This window comes from Eremothecium cymbalariae, chromosome 7, assembly GCF_000235365.1.
Source record: "Eremothecium cymbalariae DBVPG#7215 chromosome 7, complete sequence".
NCBI lineage: Eukaryota > Fungi > Ascomycota > Saccharomycetes > Saccharomycetales > Saccharomycetaceae > Eremothecium > Eremothecium cymbalariae.
The window spans coordinates 772387-795211 of record NC_016455.1 but is presented as its reverse complement, the minus strand read 5'-3'; the positions used below and the strand labels follow the sequence as shown (position 1 = coordinate 795211).

General features: G+C 44.5%; 13 protein-coding genes across 13 annotated transcripts; 7 read left to right on the top strand and 6 right to left on the bottom strand.

The window, feature by feature from the left end:
* Nucleotides 1-80: 80 nt before the first annotated feature.
* BNA1 (3-hydroxyanthranilate 3,4-dioxygenase) lies at nucleotides 81-611 on the top strand (the record flags this gene model as incomplete). Its single annotated transcript, XM_003647979.1, has 1 exon — nucleotides 81-611. The coding sequence occupies one exon, from the start codon at nucleotides 81-83 to the stop codon at nucleotides 609-611; it is 531 nt and encodes a 176-aa protein (XP_003648027.1).
* A 278-nt stretch (nucleotides 612-889) lies between these two features.
* MDE1 (methylthioribulose 1-phosphate dehydratase MDE1) lies at nucleotides 890-1678 on the top strand (the record flags this gene model as incomplete). Its single annotated transcript, XM_003647978.1, has 1 exon — nucleotides 890-1678. One exon carries the CDS (start codon nucleotides 890-892, stop codon nucleotides 1676-1678), a length of 789 nt encoding a protein of 262 aa, XP_003648026.1.
* A 166-nt stretch (nucleotides 1679-1844) lies between these two features.
* On the bottom strand, nucleotides 1845-2168 carry LSM8 (U4/U6-U5 snRNP complex subunit LSM8; the record flags this gene model as incomplete). The annotated part of the gene is made up of 1 exon (XM_003647977.1): nucleotides 1845-2168. The coding sequence occupies one exon, from the start codon at nucleotides 2166-2168 to the stop codon at nucleotides 1845-1847; it is 324 nt and encodes a 107-aa protein (XP_003648025.1).
* A 194-nt stretch (nucleotides 2169-2362) lies between these two features.
* Nucleotides 2363-3262, top strand: REC107 (Rec107p; the record flags this gene model as incomplete). The annotated part of the gene is made up of 2 exons (XM_003647976.1): nucleotides 2363-2618; nucleotides 2712-3262. 2 exons carry the CDS (start codon nucleotides 2363-2365, stop codon nucleotides 3260-3262), a joined length of 807 nt encoding a protein of 268 aa, XP_003648024.1.
* Nucleotides 3263-3328: 66 nt separating this feature from the next.
* Nucleotides 3329-4189, bottom strand: TDA10 (putative ATP-dependent kinase; the record flags this gene model as incomplete). Its single annotated transcript, XM_003647975.1, has 1 exon — nucleotides 3329-4189. One exon carries the CDS (start codon nucleotides 4187-4189, stop codon nucleotides 3329-3331), a length of 861 nt encoding a protein of 286 aa, XP_003648023.1.
* A 624-nt stretch (nucleotides 4190-4813) lies between these two features.
* Nucleotides 4814-5803, top strand: TES1 (palmitoyl-CoA hydrolase; the record flags this gene model as incomplete). Its single annotated transcript, XM_003647974.1, has 1 exon — nucleotides 4814-5803. One exon carries the CDS (start codon nucleotides 4814-4816, stop codon nucleotides 5801-5803), a length of 990 nt encoding a protein of 329 aa, XP_003648022.1.
* A 142-nt stretch (nucleotides 5804-5945) lies between these two features.
* ADE3 (trifunctional formate-tetrahydrofolate ligase/methenyltetrahydrofolate cyclohydrolase/methylenetetrahydrofolate dehydrogenase ADE3) lies at nucleotides 5946-8771 on the bottom strand (the record flags this gene model as incomplete). Its single annotated transcript, XM_003647973.1, has 1 exon — nucleotides 5946-8771. One exon carries the CDS (start codon nucleotides 8769-8771, stop codon nucleotides 5946-5948), a length of 2826 nt encoding a protein of 941 aa, XP_003648021.1.
* Nucleotides 8772-10140: 1369 nt separating this feature from the next.
* On the top strand, nucleotides 10141-10632 carry ESS1 (peptidylprolyl isomerase ESS1; the record flags this gene model as incomplete). The annotated part of the gene is made up of 1 exon (XM_003647972.1): nucleotides 10141-10632. The coding sequence occupies one exon, from the start codon at nucleotides 10141-10143 to the stop codon at nucleotides 10630-10632; it is 492 nt and encodes a 163-aa protein (XP_003648020.1).
* Nucleotides 10633-10723: 91 nt separating this feature from the next.
* YCH1 (phosphatase YCH1) lies at nucleotides 10724-11254 on the bottom strand (the record flags this gene model as incomplete). The annotated part of the gene is made up of 1 exon (XM_003647971.1): nucleotides 10724-11254. One exon carries the CDS (start codon nucleotides 11252-11254, stop codon nucleotides 10724-10726), a length of 531 nt encoding a protein of 176 aa, XP_003648019.1.
* A 380-nt stretch (nucleotides 11255-11634) lies between these two features.
* Nucleotides 11635-12927, bottom strand: PCT1 (choline-phosphate cytidylyltransferase; the record flags this gene model as incomplete). The annotated part of the gene is made up of 1 exon (XM_003647970.1): nucleotides 11635-12927. The coding sequence occupies one exon, from the start codon at nucleotides 12925-12927 to the stop codon at nucleotides 11635-11637; it is 1293 nt and encodes a 430-aa protein (XP_003648018.1).
* Nucleotides 12928-13879: 952 nt separating this feature from the next.
* On the top strand, nucleotides 13880-15622 carry ILV3 (dihydroxy-acid dehydratase ILV3; the record flags this gene model as incomplete). Its single annotated transcript, XM_003647969.1, has 1 exon — nucleotides 13880-15622. One exon carries the CDS (start codon nucleotides 13880-13882, stop codon nucleotides 15620-15622), a length of 1743 nt encoding a protein of 580 aa, XP_003648017.1.
* Nucleotides 15623-15942: 320 nt separating this feature from the next.
* Nucleotides 15943-18303, top strand: ELP2 (Elongator subunit ELP2; the record flags this gene model as incomplete). Its single annotated transcript, XM_003647968.1, has 1 exon — nucleotides 15943-18303. One exon carries the CDS (start codon nucleotides 15943-15945, stop codon nucleotides 18301-18303), a length of 2361 nt encoding a protein of 786 aa, XP_003648016.1.
* A 174-nt stretch (nucleotides 18304-18477) lies between these two features.
* On the bottom strand, nucleotides 18478-20730 carry PMT6 (dolichyl-phosphate-mannose-protein mannosyltransferase PMT6; the record flags this gene model as incomplete). Its single annotated transcript, XM_003647967.1, has 1 exon — nucleotides 18478-20730. One exon carries the CDS (start codon nucleotides 20728-20730, stop codon nucleotides 18478-18480), a length of 2253 nt encoding a protein of 750 aa, XP_003648015.1.
* Nucleotides 20731-22825: the final 2095 nt, after the last annotated feature.

The window sequence follows — 22825 nt, the reverse complement described above, 5'->3', positions numbered from 1 at the left end:
GCCCCCCTCAATAGCTGAAATAGCAAGAGTAGATCTCTCTCCACTCGTTCTGTAGTGTCCTTACACGATACTATATTGCAATGCTCGATACAACTCCAATAAATATCAACAAATGGCTTGAGGAAAATAGTCATCTACTAAAACCCCCAGTCAATAACTATTGCCTGCACCGTGGTGGTTTCACGATAATGATCGTGGGTGGTCCAAATGCCCGCACTGACTACCACATCAACCCCACACCTGAATGGTTCTTCCAAAAGAAGGGATATATGACGTTGAGGATAGTTGATAATTCTTTAGACGGAGATGCTAAATTTAAGGATATTATAATTAATGAAGGTGATTCGTTTCTTTTGCCTGCCAATGTCCCACATAATCCAGTTAGATATGCCGACACTGTAGGGTTAGTGGTTGAACAGGATCGTCCAGAAGGTCATCATGATAAATTGAGGTGGTACTGCTCAAACTGTAAGGACATTGTGTGTCAGATGGAATTCCAGATGGCTGATCTAGGCACGCAGGTCAAATCTGCTATCGATCTTTTTGAGAAAAGTATAGAAAAAAGGACTTGTGATAAGTGTGGTACTTTAAATTACTCACGTCCTTCTTAGAATCAACATGTAGTGTTTCTAAAATATTTACAATGATCTCTGACACATCTATATAGGCGTTCTAAACTATTACAGCCACCATGTGTGTTCCTTTTGTTGGCGCTGCGACAACGTCTGGATTTCTACCGTTTCATTATATAAAGTTGAAAAAGTGCTGAACTTCAAAACTTTTTAAGAGCGCTCCTAGCTTCACAAATGGAGCTATTCATTGGAAAGGAGGATTAGAGGCTTCTTTTTAAGGCTTGGGAAATAAAATCAGGCACCTGCAGAGTTTGAATATGGCCTCTTGTTTTTGTGCTGACCAAAAATCGAATACCAAGGATGTTTCTACGAGTTATGGGATGCAGGGATCCGATGAGTTGGTACGCTCGGATGACCCTAGACACCCTTCGAATTTAATTTGCAGCCTTTGCAAATTGTTCTACTATAATAACTGGGTTACTGGTACTGGAGGCGGGATTTCTATAAAGCATCCTGTTACCGGTCATATCTACATAGCACCGTCAGGTGTGCAGAAGGAGCAATTGAAGCCTGAGGATATGTTTGTGATGGATCCTGTTACGGAGTCCTACATCCGGATTCCCGAGCTGTACAAGCCCAGTGCATGTACACCGCTTTTCATGTCATGCTATAGGAAACGTGATGCAGGTGCTGTGATCCATACGCATTCTCAACATGCGGTTATGTGTTCGTTGATCTTTGATAAGGAGTTCCGGATCGCCAACATAGAGCAAATTAAAGCAATTCCAAGTGGCAAGAAAGACCCACGCTTAGGGAAGGACATCAATCTATCCTTCTTTGATACTCTAATCATTCCTATCATCGAAAACACTGCCCATGAGGAAGACCTCACGGATGGTTTGCAGGAAGCCCTTGCCCATTACCCAACCTCCACGGCTGTCATCGTAAGAAGACATGGTATCTACGTTTGGGGCCCCAACGTTGACAAGGCCAAAGTTTACAACGAGGCCATTGACTATCTCATGGAACTCGCTGTGAAGATGCACAATTTGGGCATTCCCACCGACTGTGGCATCGGTGAAGAAAAGCAGTACTTAAAGCGGTAATACACCGCAACTAATGCATAGTTTCCCTCGAGAGGTGCTGTATATTATATATATATATCTATATCTATATATACATACACACAACATATCTATTATACATATGGTTATAGCTTTACTTAGTCACAGCACTTGCCTATTTATTCTCCGAGTTGGTTCTAAGATATCGTCAGTGCGTCGTAGATTCCCACACCTTGGACCAGACAATATGCTCCATTTCTACCATGTTTTTGGTATTTTTCAATTGAACCATTTCTCGCAAGTGTTCTTGCCCTATCTCTTCTGAACCCTCCAGAGGACCACAACATACTATCTGCGATCCTTGCAGCAAGTATGACCCAGCCACTTTTGACCCTGTCAATCGCTCTTTCACATTCGACAGAAGCAGATTTGTCGTTTTGTCATACCCTTCTAAGGTAGCTGTGAAGCAATCACCCTCTGTAGTAATCACGACGATCTGCCGGTTCAAGAAGTCCTTTAGCAGCGGGGACATGACGCCAACGTTTGATCTTATGCCTAGTTACTCAACTTCTTATGGGTTTGTGAACTACTCATCATCACCAAGAAAGAATTTGGAGTAGCTTAGAAAGGGGCCCGCGCGATGTCGACAAATCTTGGAGTTTGGTTAACTTCACCAACTTTTATAGAAACCAAAAGGAGAATACAGAATTGACTAGCTCGGGTTTGATGAGTGAAAATGAGGAGAGCATGGGTCTTGCCCCACCTACAAGTGCTACTGACATGGGCAGCTCGCCTGCGAAGCAGTTGGATGAGACAGATAAACAAATTCTTGAATGGGCTGGAAAGCTGGAAATGGAATCGATTGATCTACGAGAAAAGGCAAGTAGTTTATTAGCTTTGTTGGAGCAGCGCTGTAATGAGGTGCACGAGACGCAGCAGAGCATGGTGAGCTGGAAGAATACGATTGATGATGAGTTAAAATGTAGGTTGCTGGAACATACCCTTTATTTTTGTTTTATAAGTAGTGTTGTCTATTGGTGACCATTCCTGATACTAACTTAAGATGTGTATATAGCATTCAAGGAGGACGTATTCCAAGCAATAAAGGATAGAGAGGAATCGATTGTATCTCAGATGAAGCAGGTTATCTCTGATTCGGTTGTTTCTGTACAAAATGCCAATGCTAACAAACCGTTGCCGCCGGTAGTAGCAGCTTCAAAATTAACGCCAGATATGGACAAGTTTTCTTCCAAGATCATCAAGAGCTTTGAAACGCGGCAGAACAAGTGGTTCAAGGAGTTTCAATCTGCGCAGCAGGTGTTCTATAACGTGATGGTCCAGATGGATAGGTTTTCAGAGGTCCTTGGGAACATGTCCGAGGAATTGCAGCATCTTTCAACACGGCAGGTACGTGTAGAAGAGTACCTTGTTCGGCAGCAACAGCAGCAAGAACAGATCGCCAAAAAGCCTTTGCCTTCAACCCCACCACCCAGTTTTGTTGTGACTCGTAAGAGGTCTGCATCACCGCTGCATAGCAGGCCGCCTGCACCAAGCAGAACTAAAGACAAAACGCTCCAGACCAGGTATATTATTCCCTGGGAGGATATATCAGACCAGGAGCTATGAATCGAATGCCATTCATAGACACAGCGTTAAATTTCCAGGCTATTTAGTCTTTGTTATATATATTATTTACTTTTCGCTCACATAAGTAATTGTTCGTTGCAGATCTAGTCCGATCGTAATGTTATTGGTGTTGCCTAGAGACTGATCGCTGACTAATCGTTCGTAATAAACCCTATAACCAACAAAGTACCGGTCCAAGAAACTGACCACCTCTGCATCTGACATCCCAGTGCCCTGCACTTTAATGAGTTCGTGTTCCTGTTGTAACCTCCATCTATACACGTTCTGCATGTCATCTGTAGCGAAAACCACACCAAGGGTGACTAGCTGCTTATTACGCCATATTGCATCAGAATAAGCTTTCAAATATTCATTCACTTGCTGTAGAGCCAAAGCTGAACAGAAATCACTGTACTTGGGTAGTTCTTCTTGGGGAACTGGTTGAAACCCTAAAAACCACCCTTCCAATATTACAAAGTCTACCGGTAGTTTGACATCCAGAGTAACCTGCAAACGATCGCCCTTCCCAGCATACTTCGACTTGTCATATCTCGGAAGCTTTACTATCCCTTCGTTCTGAACCAACCGACTAATAACCCCCTTGAGCAACTTCAAATCATGAGTTCCAGGCATCCCACGCCCCTGGAGCAACGGGTTGTCCTTAAACCGTTTATTCACTTCCTGCTGCGCATTGTATGGCAAATAAAAATCATCGATCGAAAGCCCAACAGTTCTGAACTTGCCCCTCAACTGCTCACAAAGCTTTGTAGCATTATAAGTCTTACCAGAACCCTGCGGACCTGAAATAAGAATAAAAATGGGACTGGAACTTCCATTAACGTCTCTACTTCGTGCCTTGAGTAGCCTAACTGCCTTGGCCTCCACAAACTGGCTTACCAATCCTTCTATACCAACCAAATAGCTCATCCGAGAACCTTATACCCTTATAAAGAAGACCTTCAAGTATTTTAGCCCTGAGCAGCCCTTGCTACCAGAAAACCGCACATTTTGCACGTTCAAAGTTTCAAATAACCCACACTTTCCCCAATATTGAACGTATATCCGGAAATTGGGACGTATATCCCGATAAATAATCAACACTCTTCGTACTACTAGTGCCCTACATTATCAGGCTTCACTTAATGAATCGTGATCCTTTACCAGAGACCTAGAACCCAGTATTCCACTCGGCTTTTGTCAAGTAACCGAAGTCTAAGCTACTAATGACACAATTAAAAACTACAGAACCTTGAGTTTAGTAAAGGTGCGCTCCCCAATGTAAGCCTTTCATGTACAATGAAGCATGTACCAAGCCCCTGTTTTACGTCAAGCCAGTTTACTAATTAGTTGTGGCATCTGACAAGCAGATGCTTTTATTCTGATCCAGAACTGAAGAAAGCGAAGGACTGATTGTAAGTATTTAAGGTTATAAGTCGCTATAATCAACGTATATATATAAATATTGGAAGAAAGACAGACAGACATCCAATCACACACACATATATAGCACCAACATTCGAGGCACAAGCACTGGTTCATTTGGATAGAAAGATGGGTATATTTCGGAAGCCACCTGCAGGGTCACTGGAGGCTATATTGGATTTAAATCAATTGGCCGTCAATAAGTTTATTACAGCTAATAGACCGGTTGCACCGGCAGCAAGTAATGTCACTTTTGGAGGTACGATGGTGGGACAGTCGCTTTTAGCTTCTTTTTACACGATGTCTGAGGATTTTGTGCCGGCTTCAATGCATTGCAGCTTTTTGATGGGGGGGGATCCTACGATTCCAATCATTTATAATGTGGAGCCTTTAAGGGAAGGGCGGAATTTCACCCATAAACAAGTGAAAGCGTTTCAAGATGATAAGTTGATCTTTATATCCAACTGGGTGTTTTCTAGACAGCGGGAGCTTGGTCCTCCTAATTTACAGAATGTTGGGCGGATAGCGGTGCCTGATAAGGATAAGTTTGATGTTGGTTCGACTCTGTTACGTAAATATTTGGACGATCCTAATAATGGGGAAAGCAAGGAGTCCAAGGAAGCCCAGGGCACGATTGCAACTGCATTGGATAAGGGACCTGCCAAGTACTGGCTCCCAAAGGATTTCTTTAGTGGGGAGCGCAAACATGAAGAGCTTAACTACTTCATAAAGTTGAGAAACAGTATAACTAATAATGAGAGTCTGAGACGTCCCGCTGGCGAAAAGTTAACGTTCTTGAACGACCATCGTGCCAACTACCTTGCGATATCATATTACTCAGATGCATACTTCTTGCTTTCCCTACCTTATTTCTACGGATTACCGTTATTTAATTGCAAAATAAGCGTTTCAATGGACCATTCCATCTACTTCCATCAAAGCCCATCGATGTCAAATGAAATGTACTTACGTATCACCAATGAAGAATCCAATGACGGTCTTCACGTTATGAAAAGTGAATGGTACGATTCTGTAACCAAGGAAAAGAAGATTACTGCTTTGCAGGGTGCTCTTGTGGTTTACAACATGGATGATGAGAAACCAGATGCTAAACTTTAGATTATATTTTTAAAGTTTATTTTTTCAAGATAGTTTATAGCTGTTGATATTTAATTGTTATGAGGTTTTATTCTGTTGTCTACCTGTCTAAAATAAGATAAAAGCAATTGAGCGTAGGTTGGGAGGGGGGCAGATGGGAAATTCAGAACATACCGTCTATTTCCCCGTCGTCGTTGAGTTCTATGTTCATAAATCCACAATGTGTTGGTAGCCCAGGAATTGTCTGCATTTCTGCAGCTAGCGCATACAAATAACCTGCTCCGATTGAAGCTTTGATGTCCCTGACTGGAAATTTGAAGCCTGTTGGAACACCCTTTAAGTTTGCATCGTGGGAAAGAGAGTATTGCGTCTTGGCAATGCAGATCGGTAAGTTGCAGAAACCCTGTTTAGTGTATAGATCAACCTTTCTTTGAGCTTCTGGAGAAAATTCAACCCCTTCAGCGCCATACATAACTTTGGCAATTGAACCAATCTTATCCTCGATGGAGGACCCCTCAGTTTTGTATAGGAATTGGAAATCATGATGTGGTAATTCTGCGGCTTTGATCACACCTTCCGCAAGTGCAACAGCGCCCTTTCCGCCTTCTTCCCAATGGTTTGACACAATTGCATCTACAGCACCAGCTTTAATCGATTCTTGTCTAATTATTTGGTGTTCTAGTTCAGTATCAGAAGACATTCTATTAATGGCAACCACCACTGGTAACCCATAAGCCCTTACATTGGATATGTGTTTAGCCAAGTTAGCACATCCCTTTGTCGTTAGTTCAATGTCTTCGTTTAGGTACTCAGCAGGCAATGGGGCACCTGTTTTGACTTCTGTGCCACCGCCGTGTACCTTTAACGCTCTAACAGTGGCAACTATAACAACCACATCAGGGATTAACCCACTTGACCTGCATTTGATGTTTAAGAATCTTTCGCCTCCCATTGTAAAATCAAAACCAGCTTCGGTCACAAATTTACCATGCTTCTCTCTTTTCTCATCATCTGATAAAGATGGATCAACTCCAGCCAACTTTAATGCCATTTTGTCAGCCAATACTGAATTAGCACCAATAGAAATATTCGCAAATGGCCCTGCATGCACGAACACGGGAGTCCCTTCCAAAGTTTGCATGATATTTGGTTTGATCGCATCCTTCATTAGGGCTGTCATAGCTCCCGCACAACCGATATCTTCGCAAGTTATTGGTACACCATTCTTCGAGGTTGCAACTACAATTTTGCCCAATCTCTCTCTCAAGTCCTCAAGGGAGTTTGATAAGGCCAAGATAGCCATACACTCTGATGCTACAGAGATATCAAACCCGGTTTTTCTGGTAAACCCACGCTCGGTTGGCGCCTCCCCGATGTTAATACCTCTTAAGAATCTATCGTTACAGTCAACCACACGTTTCCAAGTAATGGATTCTGGTTCAATGTCCAACCTTGCAAATTTAGTGATTTCTTCTGCAGTTAAATCATCAGGGTTAGTTTTTTCAATACCAAGTTTCTTTAACCTCCGCAACATACAGGGTGTGAACTTTCTAATGCCACTTTTGGCAGGAACTAGTCTTTTGTATAGTGCAGCATCCTTTTGGGTAGACTCATGAAACATTCTAGTGTCGATAGCAGCTGCCAACAAATTGTTAGCCATGGAGATGGCGTGAATGTCTCCCGTGACGTGTAAGTTAAACTCGTCCATTGGAATAACTTGAGAGTAACCACCGCCAGCTGCACCGCCTTTAATGCCAAAAGTTGGACCCATTGACGGCTGGCGGACATTCGCAAAAGCAATTTTGTTCAAGTGAGCAGCTAAAGCTTGTACTAGACCAACTGTAGTGGTAGACTTGCCCTCACCCAACGGTGTTGGGGTTATACCAGCGACAAGGACGTACTTACCATTTTCGCGATGACCAAGTCTCTTTAGAAGATCCAACTTTACCTTTGCCTTTGCATCGCCATAAAGTTCCAACTCAGATGGCAGAATACCAGCTTCCTGGGCAATAGTTGTGATTTTTTTGGGTTTTTGTGCTCTAGAGATCTCAAAATCAGATGGAACTGGCTTCAATAAGTTTAACGACAAAGGCTTGAACCCACGAGGCTGTTCCATACAACGTTTAGCAGCAATAAAAGAATTCCGCATTAGCATAGCTACAGTCATAGGCCCCACACCACCTGGAACAGGAGTGATCATCCTTACTGCATCTTTGGTCTTAGAGAATTCAACGTCTCCAACACACCTGAAACCGGATTTTTTAGTAACGTCTTCTACAAAATTCGTTCCGACATCAATAACGACAACATTAGAGTTGCCATCAAACCATTCGCCTTTGACAAACTCAGGTCTACCAATTGCCACAATTACAATATCTGCAGACGCGCAATATTGAGGAATATCGCGGGATTTAGAATGTAGTACAGTTACAGTGGCATCGAGGGCCCGTAATAGGCAAGCCACAGGCGCTCCTACTATGTCTGATCTCCCAATAACAACCGCCTTAGATCCCGCAATCTTCACATCTGATCTTTTTAGCAATTCAATAATACCTTCAGGAGTACACGGATGGAAAAATGGCTTTCCGCGCCGTTTGTTCAACTCTCCAATGTTAAACGATCCAAATCCATCAACGTCCTTCGAAGGCAACACACGCGAAGTTACCTTATCTTCGTCAATTGACTTTGGAAGAGGCAATTGGATAAGAATACCATGTACACTCGGGTCTGCATTATGCGCGTCAATCTGCAACAGCAATTCTTCCTCACCAATACCATCTTCCAACTGAATGAAATTAACTGTGATACCTGCCTCTGCAGCTGCTTTTCTTTTCATTCGCACATAAGTACTTGAATCTTGTCTATTACCAACCTGAAAAATTGTCAAAGTAGGCTTGAAAGATTCATGAATCTTCCTTAGTTCAAGAACTTCCCTTGCGATCTCATCACGGATCGTAGCGGCAATACCCTTACCATCAATCAATACCATATTTCCCTTTAGCTTGGCACCGATTTTCTGTTCTTATATGTAGTCTTAAAGCTACAATACACCTTTAATATCACAAAGTTACGCTGGGATGAATGTATATAATACACACACATATACATACATACATATATATATATATATATAATGTGGGAACTGAGACGTAAGTGCTATCTGTCATTCCTGGTCACTCCTTGGAGGAGTCCCGGTGCGGTTCGTTTTGCCATCAAATTACGGAGGCAGCCTCTCGAGGATTTCTCCAAGGAGAATAACGTTTTTGACTCTGCTCGAGAGCCAGGCCTTTTGTGCATGTGTATATACTGCCATCTAAAACTGCACAGAAGGACATTAAATACATAGTATCATATAGTATAACTACTAGTATAGAATCGAACATCGCCTTGTCATTATGCTCGAGCGAAGAATGCATATGAAGCCTGTGGATGATAAGAAGGTGCTGCGAAACGGCCTCGTGGGATCTCCGCAGATCAAGAACACTTGTTCGGACAATGCAAACCACCCTTACTACGAGGAGCGCCTTATATGCTCCAGTGAAGCACCATTCAAGAAGATTTTTAGGCTTGGTGTTCAGTGGTTTCATTTGGTTTGAAACTTGCGATACACCGTCGCTGAGGTGCCCAATTCCTATTTTCTTGGCGATGTAATATACTTGAGACTGCTATTAACTGAACCACCTAGAACTAAACACAACTAGCTATTTGGCTAATACTTTACTGTGCTCCGGTTCTTTTCTTGAACGGCAGTGTGTGTCGTATTTGCGGGAAGTGTCATTGCTCTTCTGCTAGCGACGTCGTAGACGACTGGGTCTCATTTCGAACCTCTAAACTAATACTACAAGGGAAGGGTTGGCACGTTTGCCCTACGATCGTGTCATAGGCGTGTGGTATGAAATTTGGTTCTAGAGATATATACGTACATGGACTAGTTGCACAATGCCAGAAGTCTGGGGTTGGGTTGGTCAGTATCACGTGTGTGTACCTTATGGGAGGAGTCGTCTAAAGGAGTATAAGTAGTAGAGTAGATATAGACTAAAACCGATTAGGGTTACGGGGAATCTCTGTATAAGGATTGAAGCGTCCCTCAGCTGAGCCCATTGTATATGTGAGAGGTTGCGTAATTAGCGAAGGAGTAGGGAGGTGGGGAGGTGGGATGCTGGCCTTCGTTCTCTCCATTCGCATTCGTCATCTTATCGGTTGTGTAAAGAAACGTCGTGGCTTTTCCCAGAATTCTGTTCAGATTCAGACACGAGGGAAAGAACATACAAATTCTGTTGGTTCCTTACTTCTCGCAAGTTAAAGACGACCAGAATAGAAGCTGACGGAGCAGAAACTTTATTTGATATCTAAGGATAATGTCTGTGGATAATGGGCTATCGGAGCCATGGGTTGTGAAATTTAGTAAGTCGCGGAAACGTGAGTACTTCTTCAACCCAGAGACAATGCAGTCCCAGTGGGAACTTCCAGAGGGTACAGATAGTGCCAAGTTGGAGCAGTACTTAGTTGAGAACCCATTGAAGGTTAGGTGTTTGCACCTGCTCATCAAGCATGATGGGTCTCGTAGACCTTCATCGCACCGCAATGAAACCATTACACTTACTAAGGAGGAAGCTCTGAAGGAGTTGGAGAAGTACGCAGAACGGTATGAAAATGGGGAGAAGTTTGAGGATCTTGCCCATGAGAGGAGTGACTGTTCGTCTTACAAGAGGGGAGGTGATTTAGGGTTTTTTGGCAGAGGCGAAATGCAGCCTGGGTTTGAAAGGGCTGCTTTCAGTTTAAAAGTGGGTGAAGTGAGCCAAGTTGTAGAATCTGAGAGTGGTCTTCACCTGATCAAGCGTGTTGGTTAAACTGAAGGGAGCAACATAGTTCCCGCGTTCCAATTTACTATTAGAATTATATTATTTTTCCATTTTTTTTATTTGTATTCGTCTTTTTACTCTATTGCCATTGCCAAATATCGGGTACATAATCTACTGTAAGAGAACTATCTTGTCCGTATATACTCTGCCAGTGGTTAAAGCCACCTCTTAAAATCCAGATTCTGAAATGACAGAGCTGGTGTTCAGTAAGGGACCTTAAAAACCTCATTGCAGAAGAGGGCCCCCGCTGCTGTGACTGGGCGCAGTGGAAGACACAGTTCACGACGCTTTGATTGGTTTCGTCGGAGCTCTGCATATGTTCTTCTAGCAGTCTGTTTCTAAGCTCCCCAATGTATTTAACGTCGTTTTTCAGCCGTTTGTAAGGGTAATTCCATGCACCAGCAATGTGGCCACCGATGTAGTCTGATCCACGCACGTCAATGACTTGGAATGGTTCATGGAGAGTGGTTGTGTAGCCGTTTTTAAGCCATTGGTGTAGTTCTGAAGCATCCAAGTACTTAATCTCTGAGATACTAAAGGATTGCATGGTTAACGTTCTCCTGTAAAGGAGTGAGAATAGGGGGCCAGGGGTGGTCGAATATAAAACCATCTATTCTCTTGTATTTTTCAACGCAAACGAAGGAAAAGAGAGCAAGAACACAAAGGCGGCGCCTCCCCCATTAAATGTTCATTGATTGGACCTTTCTTAATAAGATAAAAGTCACATATAAGTTAAAGTAATATATATATACATGTATACATATATATGCATAGTTACATATGAATAGCTGATGCACTGAACTATTCATTTCATGTGTTTATTATTTTTTGTTTCATTTTGTCTTGTATATTATGTTATATTTTATTGCATCAGAAAAGAGCAACCCATTAACTTAAACCTGCTATACCTCTATTTTAAACCTAAGATCAAAATGCTAAGTGCTGGGCAAAGGGGGGATATGAGGGAATTGGAGAGGGGGGGTACCTTTGTTAATCGCTTTCTTCTGTAGAGTCATGCGATAGCCATTTGTTCAGATGAGACAGGACTGAACCTGCTCTAGTCGAAGCGTCATCGTCGCTTTCACTAGGAGTACTCGCCGGTAGACGTTTATTCAGGACTTCACCAGTATATATGTGAGCAAACTCTGTAGCTGGGGACTCTCCTCTTATAGTCGTGTGCTTTTTTGGTGGTGGGCCTGAGGCGACCAATTTTGAGTATAGGTTCTTACCTAGCGTCTTCTTTAGCATCATTTCCCTCACTTCGAAATATAGATCCTTAGAAGCATCATTCAACTTCTCTTGGTTCTTCTTGAAGTAAGATCTGAAATCTTGAATATGCTTTTTAAATTCTAGCTCGTTCTTTTTTAACCAGGAAACGTTCAACTCCTGTCTCGTAGCACCGCGCGCAAAGTTCCGCATTAAGTACTTGTCATAGTCCTTGATGATCTTGGTGATGATATCACTGGTGGATATTCCTTCAGTACGCTGAGTGGTCAAAAACTTGCCCATTTCTTTTATTGGTTTGTAAATGTCATCACTGTCTGCACTCACATACGGAATGTCGTCGTGCGCCACGTAGTCAATCTTGTGCTGCTCGAGAAACTCAGGAGTAACACACCAGGGCGCATCTTCAACCACCTCGTCCACCCACCGACAATGCCGTAGACTTTCACATCGCTGTTTGTCAGTGAGCACCGTCAACCCTTTCAACTTGTGCGTGGTGCGATCACTTGGGACTCCACATATTAAAGTCACGCTCTTAAACGACTTCTTGCACTGCTCAAGCTGCTTCATGTGGCCCAAGTGGAAAAGATCAAACACACCATCCGCATAAATACGGATCGGCCGGTCTGTAGGAGGCACATTAAACGGATATCCACGTGGACGAAACTTATGAAACTCTTCAGGAATCGCTTCATCGTACTTCCGCTCCAGGTCGAGGCGCTCTGTGTGCCGACGCTTGCTCTGCGGCCGCTCCTCTTCAGAACCTAAACTGGGCCTACCACCACGTTTTTTTCGACTGCTCCCACTACTGCTCCCAGTATTCACACTACCATTGCTGCGCCCAGAAGTTCCACCACTGCCATCAGCAACAACACCTCTAGCTACCGCCCCCCCGCCAGCAACTTTACCAACAACCATCCTATCCCTGTACCCTTCCTCAGAGTCTTCATCATCGTCTGAATCTCCTCGCCGCCTCTTCCTATTAAGCTTGAATAAATTCGTAAGTGAAGAATGCATCAACCGCTGTTTCAAAGACTCCTGTCGTGTAACTGGGCCCATCGTTTTCTTGACCCTATATATATATATAACACTTCTCTCTCTACACTAAAGGGCGCGCGCTCTTTCTCCTTTCTCTGGAATGCTGCCCTAAATAAAATCTCCTCTATTCAGCCCAACACTGTGTCTTCGCCCTTCCTCCGCGTCTATGTGCTTTCTTGGTCTTTTATTATTAACTTAACTTTTTATAACAACTTTTTATAATAGTATGCTTCTAAAAAGAAGGAAAGCCCCTTTCCTTTCAAACTTTCATCTTTTCATTTCTCCTCTATGTACCAGACATGATTGCTTTTTCACGTGGACAACGGAAAGAACCTCACCACCTGTGGAGGAACCGCTGACCTTCCCATCACGTGACTACATCTTCCTGTCGGCCTCCGAAAACCAACTTTCCATCCGACGCTTATGCAACCCGTACCACAACCCACCCGCCGCTACCTACTCAAACCGCACCGTTCCCACACTTCCGCTCCTCTGTTGCTCTTGTCTTGTTGTTTTCGAAACGTTAACTAGGAGGAACGTTGCAGGGAAGATCATGTTTACCTGATGTGTTTATATATGGCGGGCGGCTGCTGGAACCCCCTTGGTTCCATATGGTTTTTTATTACATAATTTCTTTCGTGGTGTACGGATTCAAAGCAAAACGGCGATAATTCCAGAAGACGCAAGTTGATGCATGTCGGTAGGTCCTTTTTTGCGGATACAGGCCCGGAACCGGGCATCGTTCTCCTTCTCGGTTTCTCGATGAAATTTTAGTTCTTTCTGCTCGAGAATCAGCAGGCATATAGGATCTCAGAGCGGTTGACTCATCGGAGGTTGCGTTGTCTGTATATATGGCAATTAAGGCAGTCGATATAAAGGGCTAGTGGGCAGGCAGTTCTCAGTTAGGTATTATATACATTGTACAGTCCATCTAGTGTCAGGAGTTGAAAAGGAAGGTATCAGGATTGCAGCTATGGGTTTCAGGCGGTTTAGTACCTGTAATAAGGTTTTGAAGAAGTTGAATCGGTACTCGCGGATCATTACGGAGCCCAAGGAGCAAGGAGCATCGCAAGCGATGCTGTATGCTACAGGGTTTGGTGACGGTGATTTTGAAAAGGCCCAGGTTGGGGTTGGTTCTTGCTGGTGGTCAGGGAATCCTTGCAACATGCATCTGTTGGAATTCAATCACAGGATTACTGCGTCTGTGAACAAGGCAGGTCTCAAGGGCATGCAGTTTAATACGATTGGGGTGTCAGATGGGATTTCTATGGGGACGACTGGGATGCGGTATTCGTTGCAGTCGCGGGAGGTCATTGCTGATTCCTTTGAGACGATTATGATGGCGCAGCACTACGATGCAAATGTTGCGATTCCTTCGTGTGATAAGAACATGCCTGGGGTGTTGATGGCGATGGGGAGACATAACCGGCCATCTATAATGGTTTACGGGGGCACAATTATGCCTGGGAGCCCATGCAGTGGTTCGCCTAAGCTTCCGAAGAAGATTGATGTTGTTTCTGCATTTCAGGCGTACGGGCAGTATCTGTCGAAGGAGCTAACAGAGCAGGAGAGTAAGGATGTGGTCCGGAATGCATGTCCGGGTCCGGGTTCGTGTGGAGGCATGTACACTGCGAATACGATGGCAAGTGCTGCGGAGGTGCTTGGTCTGACGTTGCCCAACTCTTCGGCGTTCCCGGCAACGTCCACTGAGAAGCTTCGTGAATGCGATTCCGTTGGGGAGGCAATCAAGAGGACGATGGAGATGAATATTTTGCCACGTGATGTTATGACAATGGAGGCTTTTGAAAATGCCATTACATATGCTGTGGCAACTGGTGGCTCTACAAACTGTGTGTTGCACTTGCTGGCCATTGCGCATTCTGTTGGCGTCAATTTGAGGATCGAGGATTTCCAGAGGATTTCAGACAAGACTCCATTGCTGGGAGACTTTAAGCCCTCTGGTGCGTATGTTATGGCGGATTTGCTAGAGGTGGGCGGAACGCAAGCTGTTATCAAGTATCTATACGATAATGGGTTTTTGCATGGCGATACCTTGACTATCACTGGGGAAACATTGAAAGAGCGTGCTGCCAAAGCTCCTGCACTCCCATCTGGGCAGGATATCATCCATCCTGTATCCAACCCCATAAATCCTCGTGGCCATTTGCAGATTCTCTATGGATCCTTGGCCCCAGGAGGCTCTGTTGGCAAGATCACCGGTAAAGAGGGTACCTTCTTCAAAGGCAAAGCTAAGGTATTCGATGAAGAATCTGCCTTCATATCCGCCCTCCAACAAGGGGCAATTAAGAAGGGCGAAAAGACCGTCATCATTATCAGATATGAGGGTCCAAAAGGTGGGCCAGGTATGCCGGAAATGCTCAAACCATCATCTGCTATCATGGGCTACGGTCTTGGCAAAGACGTTGCATTGTTGACTGACGGGAGATTCTCTGGCGGTTCCCATGGGTTCTTGATTGGACACATCGTACCTGAAGCGGCTGAAGGTGGCCCCATCGCACTGGTAGAAGATGGCGATGAAATTATCATCGACGCAAACAAAAATCTCATTGAACTGTTACTATCTGAAGAACAGCTTGCCCTCCGGAGAGCTAATTGGACGCCCCGACCACCACGTTATAAAAGGGGTGCACTATATAAATACTCCAAATTAGTATCTAATGCTTCCAAAGGTTGTGTCCTCGACGCTGATGAGTAAAATTGAAATCTCATAAGATTCAAAGGTAAAACCTTTTTACTATTTATATTATTATTATTTATTCTTGGAACATGTATAAGCTAACAATTGCCTCTAATTGCCTCTATTACCATATATATCAATTAAGCTAACGATGGTTAGCTCCTGTTGCCTGTTCTTATCCATCAAAATTCCCATTTTTATTCTGTACAACATGAAAAAAAATCAAAAAAATTACCATCGCATGAGATGAGCATTGATTGAGTTATACGCATTAATAATACCGTTGTCATAGACTCTTAGAAAGTGAGTGGTTAAGATTATATCACATATTTACGACCATGCTCAGTGGGGAAGCTATTTTCATTGGAGCTAACAAGCAATCACAAGTGAGTGACTACTACGCTCCTGGAAAGTGCGTTGCATTTGGAGCAGGGAAGACAATTGCACTATGGAATCCATTAGACGCAAATTGTTCAGGAGTTTATGCGACTCTAAAGGGCCATGATGCCGAGGTTATATGTGTGAAATTTATTCCTGAGGATAAGCTTATGGTTTCTGCATCTGAGGATTGCAAGATTAAGATATGGAAGGGTGATGAAGAATGGGAGCTGATTCAGACTCTAGAACAAAATGAGCAATCTATTACAGCTATCACAGCTTCTCCAGGCTTACTAATTGTGGGAGCTGCGAATGGTAGTATTAGTTTATGGAAGCAGTCCGATTCTGGCTTTGAGTTTGATCATCGGTTTCAAGTTCGTGAGAGATTTTTGCCCTTGTGCCTTGCATTATGCGAGTTAGCGTCTGGAAGTTATCTGTTGGCTGTTGGAGGGAGCTCTGTTAATGTAGAAATATATGCGGTGAACCTAAATGAAGATTCGATCTCGTGCAAACCAGTTGCAACGTTGGAAGGTCACGAGGATTGGGTTAAAGCGTTGGATTTCCGTTACAATGGCCCAGATGATTTCGTTCTTGCTTCTGGATCCCAAGATAAATACATTAGACTATGGAGAGTAAGAGCTAATGAGAAGATAGAAAGGGATGATTCTGATAAATTGACCTTGTTGAGCAATAAGAAATATGAATTCCAAGTCAATGAGGAGATACATGCAGCCATTAATTTTGAAGCACTAATTATGGGCCACGATGACTGGATTTCTTCTTTGAAATGGCATGATACAAGGTACCAACTGCTAGCATCCACTGCTGACACCTCTGTTATTGTTTGGGAACCAGATGAACATTCTGGAATTTGGGTCTGTGCTTCAAGATTGGGCGAATTCAGCTTTAAAGGTTCTTCTACTGCTACTGGCTCAGCTGGTGGGTTTTGGTCGTGTTTGTGGTTTCATGAATCCGATAAGGAGTACATTTTAACCAATGGTAAGACAGGATCCTGGAGGTCCTGGGAGTCTTGTGATGGAGGTATAACCTGGAACCAGAAATTGGCTATTAGTGGTCCCAAGAAGGCAGTTACTGATGTTGCTTGGTCGCGCAGTGGCAAATACTTGTTTTGCACATCCCTGGATCAAACAACTCGACTCTACGCCCAATGGCTTTTTGACTCTAATGGAGCAAGATCATGTACATCATGGAATGAGTTCTCCAGGCCGCAAATCCACGGTTATGATATGATCTGCATTGAACCTATTTCAGATACCAGATTTATATCTGCTGGTGATGAGAAGGTTTTAAGGGCTTTTGATGAGCCTAAAGCGATTGCCCAACTGTTAAACAAGTTAAGTGGGATTGAAGACGTGACAGGAGCTACTTATGCGGAGGCTGCAATGTTGCCTGCATTGGGATTGTCCAACAAGGCAACGCAGGATGAAAACGATGACGACGATCCTAATGCTATGGAGACCGCAGAGAACGTGAACATAACTGCAGACCTCCTATTAGAATTGTTTACACCACCTTTCGAAGATCAGCTACAGCGGCACACTCTGTGGCCTGAAATAGAGAAATTGTATGGGCACGGATATGAAATATCCACACTGGATGTTTCACCCGATGCTACTTTGGCCGCCACGGCATGCAAGTCTAATAATTCTCAGAATGCATTAATTAGAATTTTTGACACTCAAAGCTGGCTTCAACTCCGCCCCACTGCCGAGTACCACAACCTCACAATTACCAGACTAAAGTTCTCGAGGGACAATAGATATCTTTTAAGTGTGAGTAGAGATAGACGATGGGCTGTGTGGGAACGGAACTTTGAAACCAACACCTTTCAGTTTTCAAGTGGCCATGAAAAGCCACATAGCAGGATTATATGGGATTGTGATTGGATGCCACTAGAGTTTGGAGATGCGTTTGTTACGGTTTCTAGAGATAAGACGATTAAGCTCTGGCGGTCCAACAAGAGGATGGATATCCGTGACAGTTCCAACGGAGATAACGGCTATGAGCTGGAACAATCATTAAGACTCGGGGAGGCAGTCACTGCTGTATCCGTCTACAGTCAATTAGTGGAAGGGAAAGTAGCCATTGCTATGGGTTGCGAGAGTGGAGCAATCCATATATACACTTACTCTGGGAAAAATTTTGATAAAGTGGTTGAGCTAGACACGAAAATAACACCTGCAGATAGAATCAACCGAATCAGGTGGAACCCTGTTGAAAAAGACGGGCTGTTATTTATCGGCGTAGGCAGTTTGGACACCTCCACACGAATCTATTCGATTGGAAGGTCCACGCTGTGAAGCGGAGGGGGGGGGGGGGGGGCGAGATAGTTTATATGTACATAAGGTGTATAAATTTGAGCGCGACTCTATGTCTAACCACCATGCAATTAGAATATAAAATATGATCAAGAGAAAAGAAGAGGAGAGGGCGCTGCTAAGCGCCCTTTTACTTTTCGCGATGTGCTTTTTCCCTTACATGATATCCCAGGAACTCAGCCATTTCAGATGTTTATAGGAGTTGGATTCGCCGGTAAACCCTTGTGCGAACGGTTCAAAAAAGATGTAGTTGTAGATAGCACCTGCAAAGAGTAACGCGTACATTGCACACTTAGTGCGGTGAGATAGGAATGCTAAAAGGTAGTCTATGCTGAAGCCAAACGTTAGGATGGCAAAGTACAACGCCGGGACGTAATGATGGGTATAAGTGACTCTATCCATCATGACAAAGGGCAAATAATGGAATAGCCAGCCCAGAAAAGGCAAAAGGGCTCTAATTACAGAGTCCCAAAACTGCGGTTCAGACAATGTGACCAGTTGTCGTTTCCATTTGATCAGATAACTAAAACAAATCAGTACGAACACGAGCAACGAGGCGGAAGATAACCAAGTATTAAAAGGAGAACCCAATAACAAATAGTTTCTGCCGGAGCTGCCCCCATTGGACAATTGTATGGATGACCGAAGTAATGGCCACGTCCATGCTTTGCTAGTCACAGGGTCGTATCTATCTGGGTCCGGCAGAAGCCCATTGTTTAAAGAAAGCATCGCAAAGTTCGTCACAGTGACATCCAACCAGAACTCCGACTTTGGCATTGTATAGTTGTGGTCCACAGCCAAGTTTTCATTCCAATGGTCCTCGACATTCCACCAGGTGGATTTGTCCCGGGTCACCCAGGAGTATTTGCAGACGATCTCGGCCTGGTTAAACCCCCAAGAGGGATAAATGAGTCCAGTGGTTGCCAAGTAACAGCCCAGTTGCTCGTTACGCAGCCTAAAACAAGTCGAAACAGGATGCAGCGCTGGCGCAGCTCGAGCAACTGGGTCTCCCTTTTCGGTTGAATTGGCAGCATCCAATACCCTAACAATCTCGACTACCCAGTTGTCGTTGCCATGAATGGTAGATTCATCACCATAAGTGGACACTTCATAATTTCCGTCAGATACATGAGACGGAAAATTACGGGAATGAAGGTGGCTTTTGGTATTATTGTGCAGCAATCGAACAATAGACCCATGCCGAATACGACCTGTGTTTCTTTCCCCATGCGGACCATTATCGTCATCATTGTCCATATCGACGCCGGCAGCGTTATCATAGTTATCCTTATCCGGGGTAGATTGAAAGACCCAGACATTATCACCATCGGAAAATCCACTTCCTGTCACTACATGATGACTACTGTCCTTCGGATAGGTGTTTAGCTGGGACCGGAGCAAATGGGAAACCAGACTGTACGATCTGATGGTTACACTCGACGACTCATAAAGAATATCTCTCGGAGAGTTGCCCACCGAAGACCCTTCCAAATTCGCTTGGAAAATGCTGTGTTCAATAGAGTCTCCGGTTCCAGATTTGTATAATAAAGCGAAATGAATCTTAAAAAACAACGCGTACATAGAAAGTGGGACCACTATTAGAGTGAGGCCTCTTATTAGCCAATGCAACAGACGTCTTTTTCGCGAGACATGGCCAAGAGATAAAAGATCAACCAACGTATAGATCCCCACAAGAACTGTAACAAAGACCCCAACCCACTTCACAGAGCAAACACACCCTATGGACACCCCACACAGCAGCAGCCAGCCGAGCCGACGCACACCACCAATGCCCGCCGACTTCCCATCCCGCAACGAATGCACACGCAGCAGACAATAAAACGTCGTCGCAGTGAAAAACAACAACATCGAGTCCAACAGAACGAACTTGGACAAAACAATGTACGAATGGTCCAACGCCACCATCACCGTAACCAGCAACGCTGTCTCCGTGCTGAAATTCAACGCACACCCGCTCAGAAACACCAGCGGTATACACAGACCACTAACCACCGAATGGAAGCCTCTCATCATCACCAAATTCACGTCTTTCCCATACTCCGCACCCGCATTGAACGAAAAATCAGCAAACCCTTCCGAATTCTGAAAACCAGCCAACCACTCACTCAACCCAATCAACATCTTACCCAGCGGAGGATGCACATCATGATAGAATTCATGCTTCAGATAGTAAGAACCAAACTTGCAAAAATGCGTTTCATCCCATATTACGCTACGCTTACCGTCTATCCCAGAGAAACGAAGCGAACTTCCAACAACAAAGAGCAGAAAAACAACTGCTACCACCCAACTGCTAGCCACGTCCCCGTCCTTGCATCTCCATATACCACTGTCTTTAAACAGAGATCCCATTTTATCACTATCACTATCACTATCATTAATTACCATCAACACTCATAATACCTCCATTAGTACTGATTGTTTACTATTATCGCCCTGCGGAGAGAGTACCACCAGAAAACGGAACATTCCGACCTAAAAAACTGAAATTAACGTCGATCCCGTCCGCCCGGGCGCCCACCACACCGCACCCACGCGGACGCCGGACACACGCAACAGGAAGCCGTCTCGCGGGACCAGCACATCCGGAAAAGATCTGGGCACGGATATTGCTGTCCACTCTTGCGCGTCCTTGCCTTTCCTTGCCTAGCCAGACAGGGCCTGGCCTTGTGCTGACATCTGCCATATCATCGCCTTCTGCGATTTGCCGCTGACCCCACGGCCCTCGGCAAACAATATAATCTCCACTGCCGCCTCCAATCGGGCAATCACGTTTCTCTGATTGCCCTGCTTGCCGCCCCCTCCCAGTCCGGCACGGGGGCACCTGTGTTTGCGTGGACCCGTTTTCCCGTTCAGTCAACGTAAAGCCGGTTGTCCGTGACGTCCAGCTCCACTAAATGCCGCGGTCAGGTCCCCCGTGCCGCGGAAAGCAAAAAGAATCAAGAGATCTTGGGAGGTTCTGTGCGTTATCTAGTGTCCCGTAATAGGAAACTAATTTGTACCGCAGCTGTCCGGCGTGCCTTGAACCCTATGACAAAGATGTGTCACGTCATAAAGAAATAATGTATTTCATCCAACGCGTGGGGCGGCGCTAAAAGCGCCGCCCCACGCGTTGGATGGGACTTTCTCCGCAAGAGCGGAAGGGTTTTGCGCCTGTGTGCCTTCCTGTGGAAGGCATGCGGGCGCAAAAGATCAGTTGCCGGTCTGCCAGATAATCGAGAACTGTGTATTGTTCTGTCGAGCCGCGCAGGCGCGCCCGGAAATTTGTTTTTTTCTCGAAACTCAGCAAAGACAATATAGTATTGTTTGGGTGGGCGGGCTCCCCACCCGTGCGCAGCGTCAGTGTTCCATGCTGCTGCGCGTGCTTCTGAGTCGGAGCAATCTACAAAAAAAATTATTGCGGGGTTATCCCATTCACGGTAGAAACATCGATCTGAACTTTACTATGGGCAAAGACGACAGTGGCTGGGCTCCACCGATCTGATCGGTTCTGTTGCAGGGTAAGGAGCGCTTCGCAGTACAGGAAGAGGCCTGTTGAGTCTCTCCTGTGGGTGTGGTTCTTCGCCGCCAAGACGCATACTACAGCGCATATCCAGTAGTGATAAAATTTTGTCATTTCAGGTTTTCCTTTTTGGTTTTTTCTGGTTTTTGGACCTAAACGCAAACAAGAGCAAAACGAACCCCGAAAATCACAAAAATAGTGGCGGGGGCTGGTATTAAGAGTTGGCGGGAATGGGTGGTGGTAGGCATGTGGTTGTGTGGCCCGGATGTGGGTAAGAACGAAGTGCGATGACTGTGGATAAGGGTACTACTCTGGGCAGCGGTGTGCGTTTTCTTGGGTGTAGGATGTGGATGGGTCTGCCGGATAGTCAGCTGGTGCGCTCTTCCGAGTGTGTGGTTCTTGTTAATTGCAGAGGTAAAAGTAAAGTGCAATATGTTTTTTGATGTGTGTATCTCGTTTGCTGATAGGCAAGGGAACCGACGAGATTGGCGTTTGTGTGCGGTGCAGTGGGATGCTGACTGACGCTGTTGTGCCGTAGAGAGACAGATTGTTTAATTTGTGTGGATATTTTTACGATGATGTGTGGTGTTTGTTCTTGTGTGCTTCTGTCTGATACTAAATTGATTCAATAACAGAGGGAAGAAGAAGAAGAAGAAGAATAGTGGTGATAATAATAACGGCAAGGCAAGGCAAAAAAGTTTGAGAAAGGCAATTTTTTGGATCAGTTGGTTAATAACAGTAGATTGTTTTTTTTTGAGAAGTGACTAGTTTATTATTGCTTTGGTTGAGTTCACCGGGTTGGTGCTATAAAAAGAGGATTCTAGATAGAGTTGGAGATGTTTTTTTGCTGTTTTTAAATTAAGTTTCAAGTTTGCGTTCTGCTATTGATACCAGTGTTTGCTCTAGGAAGGAATATATTTGGCAAGCTTTTTACAATTGTAACATAATTGGAGGTTTTCTCTGGGGCTTTTTTCGTTTTTC